Raw genomic sequence first — 17,895 nt, 5'->3', positions numbered from 1 at the left:
TACGACAGAGGTAACTGTATTTCCTGAGGATTCCAGGTCTCCCTCATATGTGTGACTTAATTGAGCTTCTTTCCTGCCCTTTCTCTCCCAGTAACACAGCACCTCTAAAACTAAGCTGTAGTTTGGGGTCCCACAGCCCAACCGTGGTTGAAACGTAGAACATAGAAGTGATGCCTGCTGCCAGGCATTTGTCGTCTCTGCTTCCCAATCCCAGATCCCAGCGATAGTGCCACACAGAGCTATTCCTTCCTGCCCAGGAGCAGCTTGCTTTCCTGGCCACTTTCCCAGTCCGTCAGCTCCTTCTGGAGGAGAAGGTTCCCTCTCTGCTCCCCTTTGCTCTCCTCCTGCGCTTCCTGGGCCTCAGGACTGAAAACCGCTCTCTTTGCAGTCCTTTCAGGCAGGCTTTTGCTGGACTCCAGCACTAATGCCTTCTTATTCCCTCTCCCATAAAAAGGGGTCAGGCACTTACACCCCAGTCCGTTATCCCAAAGCGGGTGATGGCTCGGTGACCTTGTAGCCGCAGCAGCCTGGCTGTTCGCAGGTGTCAGGAGCAGAAGATTTAATGTCTCCAGCAGCAGTTCAGTCCTGCAGAGAGCTGAACTGCTTTCATGTGCCGATATGAACGCAGACCAACAAACTCCCCACGCCTGAGCCAGCTCCGTGCAGGGGCAGCTGGAGTTGTCCTTTGCCTGCCTACCTGCCGTACCCACACTTACAGTGGGTGAGGTGTGGTTTTGAAGTACCCCATCCCATATTGCCCTGCATACTAGAGGCAGAGCGGCTATGGCTCCATTGCTGCAAGTTAGGGTTAGCTGGAGAAGAGAAGGGTTTTCGTGGGCTGGCAGGGGCAAAACCAAACCGGGCTGTGATTGCTGGTAGCGGTACAGGAGAGGGCATCAGATGTTTCCACCCAAGGAGCAAAGTGGCTGTGAGACTTTTTCGCTTGTGAAGTTCCAGAGCTACATGGGATATTTCCGAACAGGGAAAAGAACAAAACAAAACCAAACCAAAAGTCACGTTTGATTGGAAACGTTGTCGTTTGCTGGGATTGTCTGGGTAACAGCTTCTTTTTTGTCTTTTATGTATTTTCATATTTAAAAGGACAAAACGGGTCAGGAACAAAGCAGTGGTAAATGCCAGTCCCAGTGAGAAGCTTCTAAGAGAACCAACCGCAGGCTGCAAATAACAAACTGTTGTGCAGACTGGCTGGGCTCGGGAGCACAGGGCGACCAATAGCCGATGGAACACGTACGTATTTCAGCATAAATACAGCTATGAATAGCAAGCAGATTTTGACTTCCCAAAACATTCTCAGGAGGCATTTTTGGTAATCTGTAACACCGAAGAAGTACGGTGGGAATGGAGCTGAGGAGGATTCGCGGGGGTTGGCTCCTGTGCACGCTCTGGGCACTGTGTTTTGTTGATCACCTTCTGGTTAGATGAGGACAAGGAAGATGGCAGCTTTCATTTCCAGTTCAGGATGCTGACAGCAGCAACAAACATCTCGGCTGTTCCACAGCGAGGTGGGTTTGTGTCCCCACGTGCCGTACGGTCCCCAGGAGGTTTGGGTTGGAAGGGCTTGCTCTGCAAGAGGCCAGACCGCCTCCCACTGCATGGCTTCCTCGCTGCTGGTCCTCGTCTCTCACGGGGTTTGATATTTTACACATAGGTACCCTGGTTAAAGCTGTCTTGCTGTTCACAAGAGGTGTGGTTTTTGCTGGCTGAGAACAAGTGGCAGATCTGGAGCACGCAGGCGACGTGGGAGTCCTGGCTGGAGGAAGCCCAGAAGGAGTGGGAGCACCAGCACACTGCAGTGGCTCAGGCGAGTTTCCCAGTAATGGGCATCGCGGCCAGATACCTTAACCTCTGCTCTTCTGCTTCTGATGTTTTCCCCTTCTTGTCATCTTTAAGACTCGTTGCTCACACACTTCTGTGCCAGCAATGCCCCGATGAGACCCTCCAGGGGCTTTTCAGCCTGGGTAAACTGGCAATAACGTAGCCCTGGGTTACGGGTCCACAACATAATAGCAAATCTCTCATGAGCTCAGATAACAGCATATTCTGTCTACTTCTAAGTACCTTACGGTTTCTTGGTTTCATTTTGTAGTTGTGAGAAATCATGACTGAAATAAAAGATGCCAGTGAATGTACCGAGCCGTGTCAAAGCAGCTCAGGCTTGGGTCACTTCAAAGTCCTTGACAGGGAGAACCAGAGGTTTTCCCTTTAAAACCAGTCATGAGATGAACACCCTAGAACTTGGGGCAGATGTGTTCTTTGCACTTTCTGAAAAAAACCCAAAAAACAAACCAAACCCCCCCAAACAAACCCCCCAAACCCAACACCCCCTCCCCCCCCTTTTAGTTTTGGGCATGTTTCTGAAAGCAACCAATGTTCACATGACTTATTTAGCCAGCCAGAAGCATTTCAGTAGGAGGCTGTGGCGGTGCGTGAGAGCCAAGGAGTGCATGACGGGCTGCTCTGGGAAAGAAGGGGCCTGATGGTGACTTGATGAATAAGTCGTTCAAGGCACACCTTCACTGAAAGGCCATACGCTGCTCCCCTCCCAGCTGCTTCTCACGAACCATTTTATTGCTTCAACATGGGTAACTGCCAAACAGAGGAGCTGGGAAATCGGCTCTCTGCATAGAGCGGCGATCGATTGCGGGAAGAGGGCTGGGTTTGATGGGGAGAGCAGAGCTTTACAGGAATCCCGCGCGTTTTGTGGGGGTCTCTTGATTTTTGCATGAAGCCTGCATCACGCAGCAAAGTTGCTGACTTAAACAAAAGTGCTTCATTTCTTCCTGACTCGAGGTCTGGAGCTTCTGCCAATAGAAGGAAGCGTGGAGTCAGTCTTTCAGCTCTAGTAATTGCTTGCTGATGGTGTTTGGTAAAACTAGGGGACATTCAGGGGCTGAATTCTGTCGGGAATGCTGAACCCCGTGTAGGGTGTACGGCTAAACGTGGTAGTTCAAGTGCCGCCTTAGGCCCATCGGTCTGGATGATGGCATCAGTCTTGGCTGGCAGCTGTCACAGGTGTTTGGGCACACAGGACAGTACCCTGTTCTGCTGAGGACAGCTCCTCATCCACTTACTGCATCGGCTCGTTTTCCTGCATTGATTTGCCCGGGGTTTGCTTTTTTAAGACGGTGAAATGAACTTAATCGGGCTTCTATTAGTTTTGAGTCTTCTCCCCAGCAAGCTGTTGGATACAGTTTTAGAGAAGTAATGGTGACAAGCCTTTGCTGGTGTGGTATTTTTTCACCTGTGTGGTGGAGAGAATACTTAAATTGGTAGGAGAGAGTCACCAAAAGCCTGGGCCTGTTGCACGTGTTGCCAATGTTTTTGCGGTTCAGCTTGTCAGGTTGCTGTTTGTCCAAGTACGTTTCAGAGCTGGATACTCAGAAGCCGTCTGGACGTGGTGCTGGGCAGGCTGCTCTAGGTGAGCCTGCTTGAGCAGGGGCTTGGACCAGATGACCTCCAGTGATTCTGGAAGGCCGCCTGCTTCCAGAAGAGAACTTCTGGTAGTTCTCTTCCTTGTGATTCTGTGATTCTAGAATTTGTGCTGGGAGGGGCAGGCACCGAGGCGATGGCACACCGGTGTGGTATGCTGGAAATGTCAGCTGCTGTCTCCCTCTCTTAGGAAGGCTGCGCGTGTGTTCTGTACTGAGACACTTAGCGCCTATGTCTGTCTGTCCAGGTACGCCAAGCAATGTAAAAAGAGCGTAAGTTCAGAAGGGACTTTAGGAACTTTTGCTAGCTTAGCCACGTTAGACAGGGGCTGCGACTCTTGAATGAAAGTATGGTCGTGTTAGAGAATAACCATAGGAGGTGGCTGGGTAAACTGGCTCCAGTGTCAAATTCTGAGCTGTGTTGGTTTTGTTTGTGTTTTCCTTTGAAGGGAAGTCAAATCTATGGTCTTAGCTGTTGGGGGTTGTTGGGCTAGAGAGCTGAAATTCTTCCTTCTCCTTGCCTTCTGCTGTAGGTTTGGGCTTGTGGAGCATCCGCACAAACTCTGCAAGAGAATCTGTAGGCTGCGCTTGAGTGAAATAAGCCTGGCTGTGGAGTTCCGATACAGACCGTCTCTGTTATGCTAGTGGCTTTTTAGACTAGAACTTAGGCTTTGGATGAAATGTAGGGTGGTTGCCTAAAGCATCGGGGCGGGGGGGGTGTTTCTGCCTAAGTGGGAAAGAAATGACCCGGTGGTACTCACAAAGTCACCTGCTAACTCACTCACTAAATCCTCTTTCGGCTGGAGTAAAATATGGCAAAGCGCAAATTCACTGAACCCGACTACTAAGGTGCAGAAAGTGTCTTTTCCATCCACTGCTCCTCCAGCGCTTGTGAGCTGCCTCCTGCTTTTCTGGGGAAAATGTCATTGAACCAGTCGTTAATAATAATTCAAAAAATTCTGTCATTGTCATCTTTAGCTGTTATTCAACAAAGTGGATGCTGGTTTCTCAAAAGGACTTAGTTTTTCTTCCATTTCTTCTTCTTTGGCTTCTTCCCACTCTGTGTCCTGTTTCCTTGGAAAATGTGACCTGAATCGTGTCGCACGCTGTTGTCCGTTCTCTGATCACCAGGTAGCACTTCCCTGAAATCGCTTTAGCTTCCACATCTGGCTGAATGAAAGAATGATGCCTGTCAGCTGCAGCCTTTCTCAGTGAGACAGTGAGTCTCTACGCGCACGAGGGAGTTAAAAGTTGACTGACTGTGTCTCGGGTGGTGTCCTTTCTAAAAGGAAAGGGTTCTGCAGCTCTCCTTGCAAATTGTGTGTGTAGTTTCACACGTGTATGAGCTAGCGTAACGGCTTACTGCCACAAAATGGAGACGGACGAATTCCCTCTCCTTCTTCCCAACGCACTGTCCTGCCTCCTTCCTTGTGCCAACTTTCATGCTTGCTAGTTCTCTCTGCCAGCCAGTTTAACTCTCTAAGCTGGTGGAAAACTATCTACTTTTCTGGGTTCGTTTCCCATCTGCTTAGGCAGTTAACCTGGCTCGTAAAGTGCTCTAAAAAGTGCTCAAGTCAGTGCAAGGTAAGCCGCAGGAATACAGCAGTAGAACAAAGGAGCAGATGGAGAGATGGGAGGCGGCAGCAAGGCCTCTCTTCCGGCGGCAGTGAAGGCAACGTGTTTTGTGAAACCGTATCTTCAGCTGCGACTGAGCGTATTTTTAGCTTTTTCTTCAGAAAGCCTGTAACATTGTTGGCCTTTGATTTTCCTGGACTACCGTCAGTCAGAACTGACATCGCAGAACTCTGACTTGGCTGTATGTGATTCCACTTGAACATGTAATTTCTCTTTTTTTTTTTTTTTTTCCCCCTGGGGATTTTTAATCCAGAAATCTGTCATCAGTCTATGACTTGTGGCATGTTCCTTTCTTTGGAAACAGTTCATGGTGTTTAGAGGTCATAAGTAGCAAGGGTGAAGAAGAACGGTAATTTTGGCAACTTGTGCACAGACCACTTTGGTGTAGCATACAGCGGGGAGGTTGGATTCTGGCTTCCTCCTGAACATGGAGTAGGCCTGTGGCATTTTACACTGATCTGTTTTCTACCAGACAGAAGGAGGAATGTGACTGTAGTTGTTGTTTTCAAAGAGAGCAGAAACGCAGTTAGTGTTGGATATCGCTCTTAAAGGAGAGGCTTCACGCCTTTAACCTAGTTCTATCTAACTATTTTCCCACTGTGTGGATTTGCCAGTAATCCTTGGTTCAACTTAGCAGAATGATGCAAGTAAAACGTCCTGATAGCCAGGTCACTGTATATACAGTTCAGGCTTTATTGTGGAGTTTATTTTCCTAGTTCCATATTACCAAGCCAGATGTCTAGGAACAAAATGTTTCAAACGGCCATTGGCGTACTGGCAGAAACCTGGGCATGCCTGATGGTCTAGCGTTTTCACGTGCTTTTCTATGCAGTTAATAACTGCAGCGGAATTAAATTTAAAGTTCCATGAATGGTCCGGGCGTGGGAGTGTTACGTACTTGATGGTTCTTAGCGGTGGTATGGGCCTGATAAGCACATTTGTTGTGTACTGTAGGCAGGAGTACACTGTGTCAAGGTGTGAGCTTTCCACCAGAGAAGAATTCTTTCTGATTTGGTGGGGAGTTTGGGGTGGCGAGTGGTTTGTTTTTACGCTCAACTCTCCCCAGTAGAGTATCTTAAAATTTGATGTGCAATTTGGCCACGCCAAGTTCTGTGCTCTTGGCCTGTCCAGGTAGGCAGTGGCAAAGGCAGGGTGACGCAGGGTGACTCTTGTTCTTCCTCTTCTGAAATTTCTTCCCGTGATAATCTTCTCTGGTCATTCCTCCTTTCTTATTCAGCATCACGGTATTGCTGAAGGCACCTGTCAAAACAGCTGGACGTTGAAGGCCTTTGAGAGATGCTATTCACCAACCCAATAGATCTGTATTTGTATTGGGTATTATGGGTTACTCATAAAACATATGGATTAAATCATGACAATTAAACTGAGCCGGAAGGCTGGTCAAACTGTGGGGCTTTTTACTCTCTGGAGCCCCTGGATGCAGTGCAAAAGTTCATCCCGCTGTCCCTGTGAAAGGATGACAAGTACCAAAAAGCAAACGCGAGAAAACTACTGCAAATGAGTTGTCCCACTTGGAACTTGACCTGTGCTAGTTGTGAATGCTGGCAGGGCGGTCAGGCTGGCCGGCTGCAGCAGCGTCCTGCAATACTGGCTTTGCCATCGGCAACCTTTTTTTCCGAAGGTTGACTTGCGCTTAGTGCGGGACCCTGGCTTACACTGCCTGTGTTTCACGCGCTCGTTGTTTTCATGCTGGCAGAAGATACTGGAACATGTTCTCAGGTAGAGTGCTTGTGACCTGAAATATAGTAGATTCCAATGCCCAGGCTTTAGAGCATAACCTTTCTCCACAGAAGTACAATCTGTGTAAATGGTATTATTTATAAGCGTTTCCCTTTAATAACTTTGTGTTGCTCCCAGAGTCTGGTCTTCAGAACTAGCTGTAACCTCCTATGCCGTAAGGAAAATAGGTTATTAGTGCACGCTGGAAGAAGCAACCATAAAACTTTGCTTGCGGGAGAACATGTGTGCTACAGTTAATGCAATGGGCTTTGTGTGCCCATTGAAGTGGCTGGCTGTACTGGTTTGTGGCATAGGGTAAGGGTTCTGTTTGATGCCCGAGTTGGTCAGCATGTGTAACGCCCAGGAATAGCGAGCTACGTAGAATATCTTCCTTCTGAGACTCCATGGAGAAAGCAGTGCTATTTGAAGAGATGCTTGAACCTGTCTTGTCTTCCGGAGGCTTTTTCAATAACCCATAGAACTTGCAAAACGTAGTGAGCTGAAGTAGTTTGTATTTCCACGTGTGTGGAATATCTCTTATTTAGCCTCCTATTCAATCTTGTAAGTCACCTGAGCTTTTAAGTCCCCGTCCCCCGTCCCCCATCCCCCAAAAAAATCTATCTTGACATAGTGAAACGTGAACTGTCTGTGGAGCACTGATAGAGGTGTGGAAACTGAAAGGCCTCAAAGTTTTTGTACAATAGTGCAGAGATGTGATAAGGACTGGCAATAGGAAGGAAAGGACTGGAATAAGGAATATGGGGATTTAAGTGTAGAAAAGAATCCGTGTTTTAAGGTGCTGTGTTATGTTCAGGTGATAAGTGTATGGAAAACTACTTTCCAACTGATGAGCTATGAAAGTCTGTATCGCTTGTCATGCGGAAACATCAACGGTACATTTTCTGGAAGAGTTTGAGAGTGAAGGTAGTTAAGAACTTAGTATTCCTTAGAGTTCAAAATAAACACACAAGAAGTGAACAAGACACAAACGATGCCTGAAATCTACTAGAAGACAATTGGCAATAAATAATGAGGTACAAAATCAAGAGCAAGGACTAATGGAACCTCACACCTCTTACTGCAGCGCTAATTGAAATATGCTTTTTCTCGGATTGCATCTTACTACAGACTCGCATATCTGAGTAGACTTGAACTCGGTGTATTGTTTTTTTTCCTGTTATTGACCTTATCAATACCCCTGTGTCGCTTTTTGTTGGTGATCTCATAGGCATTAGAAAAGTAAAAGGATTCTCCTTTTGCTCTGCTGTGAGATCAAAAACTGTCCCGAGTGCCATTTTTTGAAGGAAAAGAGCTACAGGAGCTGTCTAGGAGATTACTTGCGGCATACTGATGAAACTTCTGTCAATCTCAAAAAGCAAATCTCAGTTATGGCTGACATGAGTCTGTTTTTGCATTTTTTTCTTTATTTACAGTGAAGAATGCGAGACCTATCAGCTCAGGTAACGAGCAGTCTGCTGCAGTTTCCAGAGGTGACTACTGAGGCACTTGGGGAAGATGAGAAACCCCTAGGTTCTGTGCTGAGCGGGAAGTTTTCTGGAGGTGAGCGTTCTCCTTTAAATTTGGTCTCGGTCTGAAGTTCTTATTGCCTGGAGGTTACCTGAAGCACAGGGTCACAGTATCGACTGTGTCAGGCTGGTGCTGTTGTTAAGATGCATCAGGTTTCGAGAGAACAGGAAGGAAGTTTTAACTATTAAAAATGCTAATATTAAAACCTTAAAACTAGTATAGTTAAACTTTGAAATTACAGCAACCTTCACCAGTCTTGTGCTATTAAAATAATTTAGTTAAGCATGCTGAGTCAGCGGGCCTTCCTCAATGTTGTGGTCACTCAATTGTTAATTAAATAAAAGGCAGTTTTCAAAAAAGTGATAGTGTTGTTTTGGGCCCTATTTATTTGTACCAGCTCAAGCTCTATGACCATCATAACACCACATGCGGAACTAGTTCTTCTACAACGTTACAGAGGCACCCCCCTCCCGCCGCCCCCCCCCCCCCCCGCTTTTTCTTTTCCTAGTCTGAATACAAACAGCAAAGGAAGAGGATAACACTGTTAAGCGCTGCAGCCATATTTCCAACGTATTTAACAGGGTGCAGATGAGTACCCAGGGAGAGCTGCTGAAAGTGGCTAAGCAGATTAGGTAGTTGACTTTCTAGGTGATCCGCAAGTAGAGCTAGCTGGGTGCCTACCTGGTTGTCTAGGCTCTGTTAGACCAGGTGGAATCCATCTACCTGACTGAAAGTGCAGTAATTGAGTTAATACTTCCTCCGAGTTTGTTCCGTGAAACAAAATGTGTTAAATTCTTTCTGTCGTCAGCCCGTGTAAAAGATCAGATGTACTCATGCAGTGCCCATTTGACGATAATTTCTTGCTGCCGTCCAAATCCCTGCCCCAAGTAGGCGTGTGTCAAGTAAAATTAATAAACTAGAAATGAATTGGTTTAGATTTGTTATCTTTGAAGTGTGCTTTAAGTCTCGTATTCCCGTATGTATTTAGACGATTTCTAGCCAAAACAAGCCGAATATGGGATGAAGTCTCTAGATCAATATGTTGTCATCTTCATCCCAAGCAGTCCAAATCCTTCAGTGCGGGAATGACAAGTAGAAATGCAAAATAATAAGGTTGTTAATATTAAGAGGTAGTGCTGGAGGATCTCCATGGGTGATTTTGAATAATTGACCACAACTAGGGAAGTCGGTCTTCCCTTTTGGGTACTTTTAGTGAAGGAAAGGGGCAGTGGCTGTGATTTTCCAGTTGTTTTCAGTCTTGTATTGGAAATTTGCTTTAGTCAGCTTTCTTTTCTCTTACAGGGAGAAATGGCTTGGCATGGCTGGCGTGTGGTCCTCAACTGGAGGTAGTGAGCTCTGTGACGGGAGAGCGGCGCTCTGCTTACCGTTTCCGTGGAGTAAAGAAACAGCCTCCCACCATTCGTGTGGTAAAGGATTTTTCCTGGCAGAAGAGAACGGGACTGCTGGTTGGGTTGGAAGAAGCAGAGGGAAGTGTTCTCTGTCTGTACGACCTTGGAATATCGAGAGTGGTTAAAGCAGTTGTTCTCCCAGGAAGGGTACGTACACTTTAATCGGAGGAACGAAGCTTTTGCGTTGTCAGGTGCTGCGTAATCCTGTTTCAGGAGAAGCTTTGGAGCGTCTCTTTGTAGGCGGTATTTTTTCTATCTTGCATTAGTGCAGACTGCCACTTCAGAGTATCCAGTCAAGAGAGCCTTGGTGCAAACTCTTGGGCTTAACGGTACCGTTATCTTTTGAGCTTACTGATTGTAAAACAAGTTTTCTGGGTTTATGGTAGAGCACATAGTTACCTAATTCTCCACTGCCACAAAAAGGCATTGAGAACTATCTTTTATTGGCCAGAGTGAAAAAGGAAAAAAACCCCCGCTGTTCCCAGTGTCTGTAACATACATTTCCGAAATGCTTGATTTCTATGTATGTTAGAAATACTGTCTTTAAAATATCTGAAACTTCCATAGTTGTGCTGTAAATGACTTAGACACATTCCCCTGAATCTCAGACTAGCAAGCGGGTGGCTTTAGAGCAGAACAGATTTTTATGTTGACTTAGGATAGGAAAGAAGAGCCGTTAGGGAGTTACCTGACGGATTGTTGAACGATTGACTTTCAACCTGCAGTCCTTGAATCGCTGCTTATTGAATATTGTGTTTGTGTAGATGGGAGAGGCTGGTGGAATGTTACTCATTTTTTTCTGTCTTCTGTAACCCAGGAAGTCCAATGATGTAATGTCCCCTAGTCTCATTATCTTAATGTAAACAAGAATCAGTGCAAGTTAATAGAACATCAAGATTGACTATATTGGTTTTTTCTTGATATAACTGGAAACAATGCTTTGCTTTTAAGTCTTATGGTCCTCTGCATTTACTTTCTTGTTTCTGATGTGCTAATTCCGGCTTCACTTTTGAATGATTTCTGTTCAGCTTGTCAAACAGCTTAAATGCTAGCTTGCAGTTTTCCTGTAGGTAGCTGCTATAGAACCCATAACTAATCACGGAGGACCCAGCGTGAGCACTCGGCACCTACATCAGAGTCTGCGATGGCTCTTTGGAGTGGCAGCAGTGGCTACAGATGTTGGTCACCTACTTCTGGTGGACCTTTGTTTGGATGATTTCTCTTGCAGTCAGAATGAAATACAAGCATCGGGTAAGCCTGCAGTTTTTAAACTTGAATTTGAGAGTAGGAAAACTTGTGTATAAACAACATGCATCCCACTTGGAAGACACTAGTGTGCAGGCATTTCTGACTGCTGGTTACAGATGGCGGTTTGCCTTGGTATAGTCCCGACCTGATTAAAAATGGGAGTGGCTTAATACACCTTCTAATGTTATAAATGCCCCCCTGCCACCAAGATCCGTACGTCACTATGATGCTTGCCAGTGAGGTGTAGGAATTTTACCACGTGAGTCAGTGCAGCTGCCTGAGAGGAAGTTGTGTCAGAGGCGCCCTATTTCTTGGGAATGTTCTTCTGCTTCTGTGGGTTGACTTGGGGCAAATTTTAGGCTTGCTTGTTAAAATGAATCCGACTTGTCAAAAATCGTGCATTTGGATGACTGAAATCTCTAATTTGCATATTTGGGTTGCATACACTGTTTTGGCTATTACAAGAGTGGCTTCAGGAGTTGGTGTCGCTTCAGCCAGCTTCATCGTGAGGCCCAAACGCGTGATTTATAGAGCCCAGGAAGAATTTGTCTACGAAGGTTACGCTCTTACCTGGTTTTTATTTACGAGTGAGAATACCTGTCCGATCAGAGAGTTCTTCTGTTCTTTGGAAACATACAAAAGAAAGCGTTGCATAAATGGGTATTTTGCCCGGGATGGTAGAATTGGATGAGACGTGTTGTCACGTCAGTGTTCAACATGCAGCCTAAATGGCCTGACACATTAACTCATGGCGTGGTTTTGTGTGTGTAGGTCTAGAAGTTGTCACTAGAATTCCTGCTGAAGTTCCACAAAGAAGAGAAGCTGTGACCAGAGAAGGGAGACATCTCTGCTTTCAACTACAAAATCCTTCAGGAACAGCAATATCAACCCTGTACTACATAAGCAGAAGCAATCAGCTTGTTGTGGGTTTTTCAGATGGCTGCCTGTCACTGTGGAATATGAAAACTTTGAAGAGGGAGTAAGTAGGCCTTTACAGCTGGCCATGCCCGGAGGTGCAGGGGTCTCAATTGTTTGCTTACGGAAGCATGTTCATGAAAGAGAACATTTTAGGGAGTGAAATTTTGGGTATAATCTTGGGATGTTTAGAAATCCTCTTCTGAAATAACTATTAAAAGTCATACATGGATTAAGTGGACCGCCTTCTCCCCAGTGGACTAGGATTGTTTTCCTCCTTGTGCCTGTGGCTCGAGGGATTGTGGAAAGCATGCTTCTTGGGGTTACGTCAAGCAGTTTAGGATGCGATGGAGCTCATTTTTCTAAGACGCTTTGTCCGATCAGTAGTGTTCAGTGAAGCCAGGAAACGTGTGTGTTTTGATGAACCAGATTTTAGGAATGATTTTTCAGAACCAGCTACTGCAATTAGGGCATACATTGAGAAGCTTACGTATGTTAATAATGTGGGTTTGGGGATAATATTCTTTAAAGCGCCCAGGATGAAACTAGTGAGACACGAAAAATCAATAGCTGATCCGTGCCTGAAAAGATATTCTTTCCTACATGTCAGCCTTGTCCAAAATAGGGGACTGACCCATTCCAAGGCAACGTTGCGTGTGAATGAAAATTTGCTTGGAACACTTGGAGATGAGGATAAGGGGCATGTAAATCTATAAGCAATAGAAAAATTAAGAGACGATTTTATATCTGCCAAAGGGCAATCACACGTGAAATATGTGACCAAATTCAGATAGGGATTGGCTTAAGCAAACCTGCAGTGACTCACCAGAAACTGTTGGATGCATAAATAGACAGTGGAGGACTAACTGGGTGGCAAGAATAGATTGTGAAGGTACACGTAAGGTTCAGAAGTCTGGAGGAAAAATGCTTTACGTAGCATCCGAGTAAAGAAATGAGAAAGTACTTGTGTTTGGCCCTGTCTTAAATTTGTTCAGAAGATAGGCTGCATTTTAAGTTCAATATTGAAGTCGGCTGGAACAGGAGGAACAATCTTTTGCCTGGCAGGTGAAGTAATCATTTATGTTCTTCCTCCCTAGGCAGAGGAGGATATAAACCCAGGTTATTGCATTTGATGGACAGTAATTTCCTCAGCTCTTGACTGCTGCATAAAAAGTAGTCGCTTCCCTGACTCACTTGTCTGAGATGGAAGTGTGACCTTCTGTACTTTGGGGATAAGCACGGAAGGATAAGCTTTTTTCTCAGAAGATGCTTCTACCCTTCTACAAACAGTTAGGGCTCATCGTAGGCTCACAGGTTTTTATTTTTCTCTCTTTTCCCCTTTTCCTTTTTTTTTTTTCATTTTTTCTTTCTTTTTTTTTTTTTTTTTTTTCCCAACCACGTAGGCACCACTCTCAGCTTGAAGGAGGAAGGATTCCTGTCTATGCTGTTACTTTTCAGGAGCCTGAGAATGATCCTCGCAATTGTTGCTACTTGTGGGCTGTTCAGTCTACACAAGAAAGGTGAATAAAAAGTTACTATAAGCCACTGAATGCATTTAAATTTTTTTGTATCTTTGTTCACATACCGTTGATACATGTATATTTGTTTTGTTTATGTAGCCGTGCAGGAGATTCTCTCTGGTGTGGAAGGTGTTAAGCTTACACTGCAATTTTTACAGGATTTAACAGATGTGAAAGAGGGACCTACTAGTGCCTACCTTCTGAAAGAAGGCAAAGCAACAGTGGCTGTATCTTTGTGCTTGCATTCTTAAACGATTTCCTTTGTTTCTTGAGGACTGCTTCACGATTTGTTTGGTACTCGCACCATGGTATGAAAATACCATTCAAAGTAGTTGGGGCTGCAGATCTCGAGCGCTAAACGTGCCAATATGACAGCCGGCTGCCCCTAAAGGAGGGAGGTGACAGTATTGCGGATTACCTTGTGCCAACTTGCGCGGTCTTTGGAGCCTTTGTGAGCCAGGCCAGCTCACCTGGCAGAGACCGATCCCTGTTGAGCAGCAAAGTCAATGGTTTCCTGCTGGGCTAATGACCCGAATCAGTATGTGGAAGGGTGCAGCGTGTGTATGCAAGAGAGGGGCTGGAACTTTGGTGGGAAGGGAAGGGAAGGGGAGAAAGATCTCTCTCTTTCAGCATCAGCAAGCTATTTAATCAGCTCAGCCGTTCACAGTGTGGCAGTCTTTTTAAGTTTGACTTTAAAGCAACAATTTGTAGTCCGTACAACATATTAAAGCTTTCAAATTGTATGGTTAGCATTTGCCCCTGAAGCTGTTAGTGTCCAAATGTCCTCCTTTGTGTTGTAGCGGCTGCACGTGACCAGTTATCTGATGGTTTGGGAAGTGGTGTTTTTCTTTTCAGCAAGAAAACATCAGTCTAGATCTAATAAAATGATAACAAGGCCTCTAAAGCAGCTTTGTAATCAAATGTCCTAATTTCTACCTTTTTCAGTGAAGGTGACGTCGTGAGTTTACATCTGTTGCAGTTAGCATTTGGTGACAGAAAACGCTTGGCCCCAGGACAAGTCATGTATGAGGTAAGGCGTGCACGTATGTGAAAAGATGAAAATAGTGATTTTGTCTATGTGAGTATCAGTGAAGTTGTCAGGGGTGATTTTTACCATCAAAATTCAGAGGTGACTGAAACCCCAATCTTTTGCTGAGTCTTCTTGGGCATGTTTTATGCTGCTGCATCTCTTGTAGTGCTCTAAGCACTTTGGCAGGTCGACAGGAGAAAGATGCTTTAATCGTTCTCCAGTTTCACTTTTGAACTTCTGCTTTGCTTTATCCTCTTTTAAAAGTTATTTGTAGCTACAGTCTTAGCAGTGGCAAAGACCTTGTACTGTGTGCTGCTTTGGAAGAAAACCCAGTCGTCGATATCCATTCCTCGCGTGGCTACTTTGTTCTGTCTCAACGCTTTAATGTTAAAATGGGGGACCTTTTACTATTTGGCAATGCTTTGCCTTGGTCATCTTCTTTTCCTGAAAAAGGTGTGACGAGTGTCAGATTTCACCTCAGAGGGTTGAAATGTTTCAGCAGCTTTGAAAAATGGGTCTGCTAAAATTTCCGGTTTTAAAAAAAAGCACACAAAGTGATTAAATAATGTGGTTTGCGTTTGTGACCTGAGAAAGCTGTGGTGTCGCTAGTGTGAGACTTTTAACCCTCTACAGACAGTGCAACCAGTAATACATTCACAGGCTTCTAAGAGGTGTCAGGCACCAGTCTCTGCCTTTGAGATATTTTACTCCCCTGCTGTTCCTGCGTTCCTGTGATGAGCGTTGTGCAAGGTTGAAACAGGAACCAATCTCACAAGGTAGTTGAAGAGAGAACAAAACAGCTGGACCTCTGGGGGGAAAAGTCAGGTTCTTCAGCTAGCTTCCAGATGAGCCACTTACACATGTAGCTTCATACCAAGACTTGCTAACACCTCCTGCCAAAAAAACCCCCCAACAACTCCCACCCCCCGGAAACAAACCCAGAAGAAGCATTAGTACAGGATCTGTGTTCTACAGAGGACACTTGGAGTGTCGGAATACTTCCCTGTAGCCACAGATTGGTCAGTACTACATGACTGTCTGCCTGCGTGACTGGCTGAGTCAAGTTTCTTGTCCGTCTTCCGTGGCAGAAAATTTAAGAGTTGTTCCCAATTGCCAGGCCAAATTGGAGGAAAGGAGGAGGAATCTACTGTTGACCCTTGTTCGTTGAAGAGAGTTCACAGAAGCTTGAAAGAAAGCTTGAAATCTAGTGCATCCGGCCATGGTCATGGAGCGCACCTTGACATTTGTCCTGCATGATGCTTGCAGGTGGATAGAGTATGCAGCCCCCACGTCCACATCAGAGTCTGACGAGTGCATCTCATTTGAAAACTGTCTTCAGATTTTACGGGTCAATAAAGTCATTATTTAACATCTTCCACGCAGTGGAGTTCCTTAACTTAGATTTGCTTGCCCCAGTGGAGAATTTAAAATACGCTGTTTTGCTTCAGAAGTTGTCTTCGGCAGGAATTGTTTGATATCTTTTTTCCCTTCCCCTCAGCCCTAACTTTGGGGGGGGACTGGCTCTTCACAGATGAATAAAAGTTGAAATTTCTAGCGGTTAAAATTCATCTCTAAGAGGTTGATGGAGTTGTAGTACTTTATCTGACAAAAGGGTCTTTTGGCACGGTGGACCTGTTCAGGACATCTTTTATTATAAACTGTGTTTGGTGATTATTCCTTCTGTAATAAAAATGGGATTCTTTGCTTAGGCTTCGCGCTAGTTTTTCAAAGAGATGGTTCAGATTTTCCTGTCTACTCTGCACATGTCTGTTATTTCCAAAGTTACTTGATAAAGTAGAATGAACTGTGCATACTGCAGAGCAAATTTTAGCGAGGGAAATGCTAAATTCTGAAAATGTGCAAAGCCCGTTACTATTTGACGCTTCATTCTCTTGCATGTCAGATGTAGTTTCTATTTGCCATCAGAAATAAGCTCAGGGGAAATATACGGTACAATATGCATATTATATTATACATATATACATTCTTTCACATTTAGCTATAATGTATGTTTTTATCTCAAAATGACCTTTTCTCTCTCCTTTTATTTTTTCCCCAGGGTCTGGAATACTGTGTCGAAAGATACAGCTTAGGTCTCACAGGTGGAGTCTTTCCCTTGAGCGGGCAGGCCAGCGATATTAAATTACTTAGCTGTCAGACTGTAGAAAAACTTCCCAAACGTGTCGACGGAGAGGATAGCGTTAATGCAGGTTTGTTCTAATGTCCCTGTTTGGTTATTCTAAAATAAGTAGTTTTGGAATCTAAGCAATGAATGCTGTTCTGTACCCCAGTCTGTGAGTCTTGAATACCTTTACAGACTAGCTTGTTGGGCTTATTTAAAAAAAATAAATGGGTGCTTAAGTTATATGGGACTTCTTTAAAGGAAAAAATAAGTTGTATTTTATGCTTGCTGACATGCTATAGCGATGTATGGTGGGGTCACCTGCATGAAGCTTGTCAGTCGTTCTATTCCTCCAGCTGTCGTCTTTGAACAGTAAGATGATGCTCCCCATTGCTTAGGAGTGTTACCTGAATTTTTCTTTCCCTGTTCCAACCTATGTCTGCATCTGCATCCAGCTGGTGGCCGGTCACAAGTGGTGTTCCCCAGGGCTCGGTATTGGGGCCAGTTCTGTTTAATATCTCTGTCAATGATCCGGACGAGGGGATTGAGTGCACCCTCAGTAAGTTTGCAGATGACACCAAGTTGGGTGGGAGTGTTGATCTGCTTGAGGGTCTACAGAGGCTCTGTGGAGGGATCTGGACAGGCTGGCTCAATGGGCCAAGGCCAACTGTATGAAGTTCATCAAGGCTAAATGCCAGGTCCTGCTCTTGGGTCACAAGAACCCCATGCAACACTACAGGCTTGGGAAAGAGTGGCTGGAAAGCTGCCTGGCTTTGGGCCCCTCACTACAAGAAAGACATTGAGGTGCTGGAGCGCATCCAAAGAAGGGCAACAGAGCTGGTGAAGGGTCTGGAGAACAAGTCTTACGGGGGTGGCTGAGGGAACTGGGGTTGTTTAGCCTGGAGAAAAGGAGGCTGAGGGGAGACCTTACCACTCCCCCCAAGTACCTGAAAGGAGGCTGTAGCGGGGTGTAGTGTTGGTCTCTTCTCCCAGGTAGCAAGTGATAGGACGACAGGAAATGGCCTCAAGTTGCGCCTGGGGAGGTTCAGGTTGGGTATTAGGAAAAATTTCTTCACTGACTGTGTTACAAAGCATTGGAACAGGCTGCCCGGGGTTGAGTCGCCATCCCTGGAGGTATTTAAAAGACAGGGAGATGTGGCGCTTAGGGACGTGGTTTGGTGGTGGACTTGGCAGTTGGCTTTAGGGTTGGGCTCAATGAACATAAAGGTCTTTTCCAACCTAAGCAACTCTACGATTCTGTGATCTGCCTGTCCATTTCTTCCTCTCTAAATCTAATAGG

At 45.3% G+C, this 17,895-nt stretch overlaps 1 protein-coding gene across 1 annotated transcript in view; it reads left to right on the top strand.

Moving 5' to 3' along the window:
- LOC142038053 (protein ELYS-like) overlaps window positions 1-17,895 on the top strand; it is a 51,671-nt gene that overhangs the window by 6,029 nt on the left and 27,747 nt on the right. The window contains exons 5-13 of the mRNA XM_075043047.1: window positions 1,102-1,523; window positions 1,670-1,822; window positions 8,258-8,384; window positions 9,654-9,907; window positions 10,831-11,011; window positions 11,780-11,987; window positions 13,327-13,443; window positions 14,389-14,473; window positions 16,533-16,683. Coding sequence (XP_074899148.1) covers window positions 8,264-8,384; window positions 9,654-9,907; window positions 10,831-11,011; window positions 11,780-11,987; window positions 13,327-13,443; window positions 14,389-14,473; window positions 16,533-16,683 — 1,117 coding nt within the window. The 5' untranslated portion in view covers window positions 1,102-1,523; window positions 1,670-1,822; window positions 8,258-8,263. The remainder of the gene's footprint in view (window positions 1-1,101; window positions 1,524-1,669; window positions 1,823-8,257; window positions 8,385-9,653; window positions 9,908-10,830; window positions 11,012-11,779; window positions 11,988-13,326; window positions 13,444-14,388; window positions 14,474-16,532; window positions 16,684-17,895) is intronic.

The sequence above is a fragment of the Buteo buteo genome, chromosome 12 (genome assembly GCF_964188355.1).
Source record: "Buteo buteo chromosome 12, bButBut1.hap1.1, whole genome shotgun sequence".
NCBI lineage: Eukaryota > Metazoa > Chordata > Aves > Accipitriformes > Accipitridae > Buteo > Buteo buteo.
Note: the sequence above shows the minus strand (reverse complement) of the source record. Positions and strands in the feature narration are given on the sequence as shown.